Genomic DNA, 6,015 nt, shown 5'->3' on the forward strand with positions numbered 1-6,015 from the left:
TCTTTCTGTCTTTCTCTTCCTTCCCTCCTTCCCCTCCCACTCCATCTTTCTTTTTTCCCCTTACCCTCCACTCTCCTACCTCTCTGTCTTTCTCTGTGTCTCTCTCCCTCCCTCCCTCCCTCCCTTCCTTCCTTCCTTCCTTCCTTCCTTCCTTCCTTTTTCTTCCTTCCTCCCCCCTCCCTCTCCCTCTTTCTTTTCCTTCCTCCTTTCTCTCCCCCCCTCTTTCTCTTTCTTTCATATCAGCTGGAACTGCAGTGTCTGGAAGCACTGAGAGGCCCCGATATCGACCTGGAGGCTCATATCCCAGTGGTGAACAAGACAGATGGGACGCTGCTGGTGGGTGACGCGGCCCCCCGCCGGGCTGACCTCGAAGTGTGGCTGCAGGCCCACCCCGAGTATGCGGTAGATCCTCGCTTCCTGGCTGTAAGTCTTCCTTCAGCTAATATGTCTTTGCTCCCCATTTGCAGATGGGGTGCTAATCCTTTGCCCTTCCCTTCCCTTTTGGAAACCTTACCTTTCCATCTAAAGACATCATTTCTCCCTCCACATCATCTGCAGGATGTTGTCGTACCTCCTCCTACCTTTTCTCTTAAGAAAATGTCTGGCTATTTCATTTTCTCAGTAACTCTCAGGGCCACGAGGCTGAAGCTGAATTGAAATTGGACTGTCTTCAAATCCAGTACACTGATCTACCCTAACCAAACATTGCAAAGGGCCACAGTTTGCCTCTTTTGAATGAGACTTTTAAACTCTGGGAAACTTTTAAACTACGGGAACTTTCAGACTTGCTTCTAATTGCAACAGCTGGTCTTTAAGTCTCAAAAAACCAACGTTCTGGCTGAAAACATAACCCCACAAAATCTCCAGGAGAGATTAAAGCCCTCGAGTAGAGAGGGGAGAGTACAGGAAACCCTCAGCTTACAACCACAATTGAGCCCAGACTCTCCATTGCTAAGCCAAGAAGTTGCTAAATGAGTTTTGCCCCCATTTTACGACCTTTCTTACCACTTTTGTTAAACAAATCATTGCAGTTGTTTAGTTAGTAACACGGATCTTAAGTTAATCTGGCTTCCCCATTGATTTTGCTTGCTGGAAGTTCGCAAAAGGGGGATCCTATGGAACACTACAGTGGTCGTAAATATGAGTCAGGTGCCAGGCACCTGAGTTTTTATTACATGACCATGGGGATGCTGCAATGGTCGAAAGTGTGAGAAACGGTCATAATTCCCTTTTTTTCAGTTCTGCTTGGCAACCCTGAAGCCACGACGATGGCTTCAGCCAGGTCTGCTTCAGGGTTGGTTTAACAACCAGCCAGCACCTCTATTTGACAATATGACTTGGGAGAAAGGGAAAAACTTTCACTTTTTAATCAGGTGAAAACCATGGGAACTTTCAGAGTTGGGTTTCACTAGTTTGTGCCACTATGATAAAAACTACGGGAACTTTCAGAGTCAGTTTTCATCAGTTTGTGCCAATATGATGTATCCAATAAATAGTTCTTTGAGGAATGTATCTGCCTCGGAGTTCTATTTTTCAGTGGGTGCATTACTTGGAGCACTGACATTGTTGTAACTTCGAACAGTCACAAGACAAATGGTTGTAAGCCAAGAACTATCTGTATGCATCCAATAGAAAGAATTCACATCTTTCTTTGCCTTCCTCTCCCCTTATTTTCACCCTACATTCACAGCACCCTACTAAAAACCCTAATTTCCAAAACAGTCAGCAGTTCTAGATGAACACGTCTGCAGAGATCTCAAGATCAAAGCTAGGAGCAATGAATCCTTTCCTTCCTTCTGTCTGATATAGCTGAGAAGAAGCAAAGAATGTCTTATGCAACTAATTTGGGGTTCACTTCAGAGAGAAAGGGGTGTAGGGTAGCCAAAGGACAGAGGGAAGGAAAAGCAGGAATAAGGAGGTAATGTGAAAGAACACAGAGAAAAGTGTGAATCATGAAATAGCAGCCTTGGTCATTCTTAAATTTTACTTGGTTTATACTTTTGGATTTCTGGAGAACGCATTTTTCTTCATGTTGCTAGAATTGACCCCCGCCTCGCCCCACCAAAAAAGACATTGGCAGCTTTTAGAAGAGAGGGTGACTGTATAACGGGTGTCAAACTCAATTTCATTGTGGGCCCATTAGAGCTATGATTGACCCCAGGAGGCTGGGCGCTGTGGCTGACTAGGTAGGTGGGGCCAGCTTGACGCCACTCCCAAAACTGCTAGCATGTTTCCTCTTCTCACTGGGTAGACCGGGCTGAAGCCACACTTGCCCAATATTTCCTCTTTGCATTGGATAGACTCGGCCGAAGTGATGCCAGGCCTTGTGTTTGACACCCTGCTTTATAACATGCATGTATTAGGGAGTTGTATTCACTGAGCAGCGTCTAACTCAACCTCTTTTACCTGCCCTTCTCTCCAGTACATGGAAGAACGCCGGAAGCACCGATGGCCCCGGTTCCCAAAACCTGTTCCAATAGAGCCAAGTTGTCTGGTAGGACTGGAGAGGATGCAGGTAGCTGGCATTTCTGCCAACGGTAAAAAGGTGATTAAAATGGAGATCCTACAGCCATTCTAACGTTTCGGTATAGAAGATCGCTGATGCTTTTAGTTTTTCAATGATTTATATTCATAAAAGATGCTTTTAAGAACTTGATTTTGGATGTTGTTTGAGGTTTCATGCTCACAACCAGATGGCACGATGAAAAGTGGGAAGGGGCGTCAAGGAAATAGCAGTGTATACATCCCTATTCTCTCCTCTGAATGGTGGCCCCCAACACACTTCTATCCATACTTCTAGTCTGCCCATCTTGGAACGCCCATCTTTTGCAATGTGATAATGTTCTTTTGCATTTTTAAAAGTTTTAATCTTAAATTATTCAGTTTTAAAGTAATCTATTTAATTCTACATTGCCCAGAGGCTTTCTATAAGGATGATGGGCAGTCAAGAAGTTTGATGGTTGGTTGGCTGGCTGGCTGGCTGGCTGGTTGGTTGGGTAGTTGGTTGGTTGGATGGATGGATGGATGGATGGATGGATGGATGGATGGATGGATGGAAAAAGAGGAGGAGGAGACAGGATAGATAGATAGATAGATAGATAGATAGATAGATAGATAGATAGATAGATAGATAGATAGATAGATAATGATAGGTGGATGGATGCATGGATGGAAGATGGATGGATGGATGTAGTTCTTGTGACCACAATTTAGACTGGACATTCCATTGCTAAGTGATGGAGCTGCTAAATAAGTCGCACCCAATCTTACAATTCCTTTTGCTCCAGTCGTTGCATGAATCTAGCTCCCCCTATTGACTTTGCTTGTCAAAACCTTCTTGGGAAAGTCACAAATGGCAATCACCTGACTGTGGGATGTCATAGCTTCATGTGGGTTACCAAGGCTTTAATTTTGATCGTGTGACCCTGAGGATGCTCTTGTTAAGTGTAGGACCCGCCTTTTTTTCCCTTCAGTGTTTAAATGGTGGTTAAATGAATTGTTGTAAGTTGAGGGCTACCTGAATTTATTTTCCTTTCTCAAAAATACAACAACCGACAGGCTCCTCCTACTTGAGCAAGTCATTGAAAATCATGCCTGGAGTGAGCTGCCATGCCTGGAGTGAGCCCATTAATTGAGGCATCCACTAACTAGGTCAGCCAACGGAGTATGAACATGGCCTAATTTAGCCTCTCCTTCCCTTCAGGGTTTTCTTCCAGATCCGACGATGAATCGCCTTCTTCCAGGAGCTGTGGGGGCTGACAATGCACAGAAACGCGGTTGCCAGACCCCAATGGAGTTTTCCAACATGATGGCTCTGATGGGAGCCGGCCGGGTCCAACTAGGAACCACGGGACCCCTCTCTCTGCACCATCACGCCCACTTCCAAACCACCCCAGCCCATGGCTCCGCCTTGCAATACATGCCGTTCCCTGCCGCAGCCGCTGCGGCCACTGCCGCCACCACCTCCGGCACCCTTCTCCACCCAGGACTGGGCCACGCTGGCTACACCACAGCTCCCTTGCACCTGGGCCACCCTCAGCGTGTGGAGGAAGACGAGGAGGAAGACGAGATGGATGACTTGTCTCAGGGCTACACCAGCTCGGAACGGGACTTTTCCTTGCTGGATGATGACCCCATGATGCCGGCCAACTCTGACTCCAGTGACAAAGGGGAGGAGGAAGGAGAAGACTGAACTTAAGTCCGGAGGGCAGACGGACGGATTCCGACAGGACCAGCACCTCCCCAGGGGGGAGCTAGCCATTCTCATGACATTGAATTTGAAAGGCCAGAGACTCGGGAGTCCCGTCGGGGGCCTGCAGCAGGCAGACAGGTTCCCTTTTGTCCCCACGTTGGTTGCTGGGAGGACAAAGCCAGGCTCCTTCAAACCCCAGCAAGGGTTGGATGGGTGGGGGAATGGGGGAAAAAAGCGACTTGCCTCCAAGGATGTTTGTGCAGGCCTTATTTTTTAGGGGAAAAAAAAAGAAATTAAAAGGTGGTTGTCGGCCGGGTGAGCAGATCTGCCCCTCTTCCTGCAGCACTTGCAACTATCACCAAGAACATGTTTCCGTGGCTGCAATCTTGAGGCAGCAAAATGAAACACCCGGCTCTCCTCTTCCTCCTCCTCCCCCATTAAGCTAAGAGGATCTTGGCTCTAGGTAGCAACTCCTTCCCTTCCTTTTTGGGTCTCCCCACAGCCGGCTTCTTCCGCCACCACCATTGCCCCGGTTCACGTGCTGTAATATAAGTGCAAAAGAGACAGTGGGGGGAGGATGCCTTTTCCTTTCCCTCCGTACCCCCCTCCCCCGTCTCCGTCTGGGGTGTAGGGGGTGGGTTATATTTATAAATATGTAATATGTCTTGTGTAATAATGGCCGAGGCTGTGGGGGCAGGGGGTGGTGAAAGAATGAATTGCGGGGGAGTTTAAAAAGTCAGCGAGGGCGGGGGTTTTTGGGTGGCAGGGAGCTGAGGGGAGAAAGAGAAGATAGAGAGCTTCCTGTAGCTGGATTCTCCTTTTTTTTCCCTCTCTTTTGTTTTTTGTTTTTTAATAAAAGGAACAAAATGCACAGAACTACAGATCCTCCCTCGCCCATCCTGTTCTTTTGCGGCGCTATTACATGAGTTGTGTAAATAATCTTGACAACTGGGGATAGGTGTCTCTTGTTTGGGTTTCTTTCCTGCTAGATCAGGGGTGTCATTGAGGGCCGCATCAGGATTGTGTTTTACCTCGTGTGTGGGGGGGGGGTGTTCGGGGCATAGCTACCTTGACAGCACTTGTGTCAGGGGCACCTGTGGTGGCCCAGGCAGGACTGTTGGGGTCCATTGACTTACTTCTTTTTCCTTTCATCTTCATTCTTCTTCCTTCCAGTCTTTCCTTCCTTGCTCTCTTCCCATCTTCCTTTTTTTTCCTTTGTCTTTCTTCTTTCCCTTTCTTCTTTCGTGTCCCTTCTTGAATGCTTAAATGCAAAAAGGGAAACATTTCTCCTTTTGGTTTGATTTGCTAGCCCTCTGCCAGTGAATACAGAGCCTGGGGGGCACACGCACCCACTCCAGGTTCCGTTTCAGCCACGATAGCCACCTGAAGCTTTTTGCCAGTGAAATTGGAATTGGTGGGGGGGAGCATGTGTGGCCATCCCAGGCCCCATTTGCAGCCCTCATGGCCTCCAGCCTTCTGCCAGCGAAAATGGAGCCTGGGAGGGGGACTCATGGCATTCCCGAGCTGTTTTCTCTGGCAGGAGCACCACAGGCTGGTCTTTCGCTGTTTCCAGTGCAGCCCAGTGGGCCACATCTAAACATCCTATGGACTGGATTGGTTATGAATCCCCTTTCTTAACACAATGCACTTCTCAGGAACGTTACAGGATTAATTATTAAAGAGCCTTAGAAATTTTGATGAATAATGAATGATGAATAGAAACATCATTTCTCACCGTGGTGCCTTTTGGAAATATCACTCCAGCTCCCATCTTTAAGTTACATGGCATTTGCAGTCCAGATGCCACCTAGGGGAAGCTGAGG

The 6,015-nt window shown here is 47.6% G+C and overlaps 1 protein-coding gene across 6 annotated transcripts in view; it reads left to right on the forward strand.

Moving 5' to 3' along the window:
- CHD8 (chromodomain helicase DNA binding protein 8) overlaps positions 1 to 5,072 on the forward strand; it is an 84,338-nt gene extending 79,266 nt beyond the window's left edge. For 5 of the 6 annotated variants that reach the window (XM_087918070.1, XM_087918074.1, XM_087918072.1 and 2 more), the window contains 3 exons: positions 244 to 423; positions 2,423 to 2,545; positions 3,704 to 5,072. In XM_087918070.1, coding sequence (XP_087774196.1) covers positions 244 to 423; positions 2,423 to 2,545; positions 3,704 to 4,192 — 792 coding nt within the window. In that variant the 3' untranslated portion in view covers positions 4,193 to 5,072. The remainder of the gene's footprint in view (positions 1 to 243; positions 424 to 2,422; positions 2,546 to 3,703) is intronic. The other variant, XM_087918071.1, reaches the window with a different exon arrangement.
- The last annotated feature ends 943 nt before the right edge of the window (positions 5,073 to 6,015 follow it).

The sequence above is a fragment of the Pseudonaja textilis genome, chromosome Z (assembly GCF_049901715.1).
Source record: "Pseudonaja textilis isolate UNSWEBS1 chromosome Z, rPseTex1.2, whole genome shotgun sequence".
In the NCBI taxonomy this organism is placed as follows: Eukaryota; Metazoa; Chordata; class Lepidosauria; order Squamata; family Elapidae; genus Pseudonaja; species Pseudonaja textilis.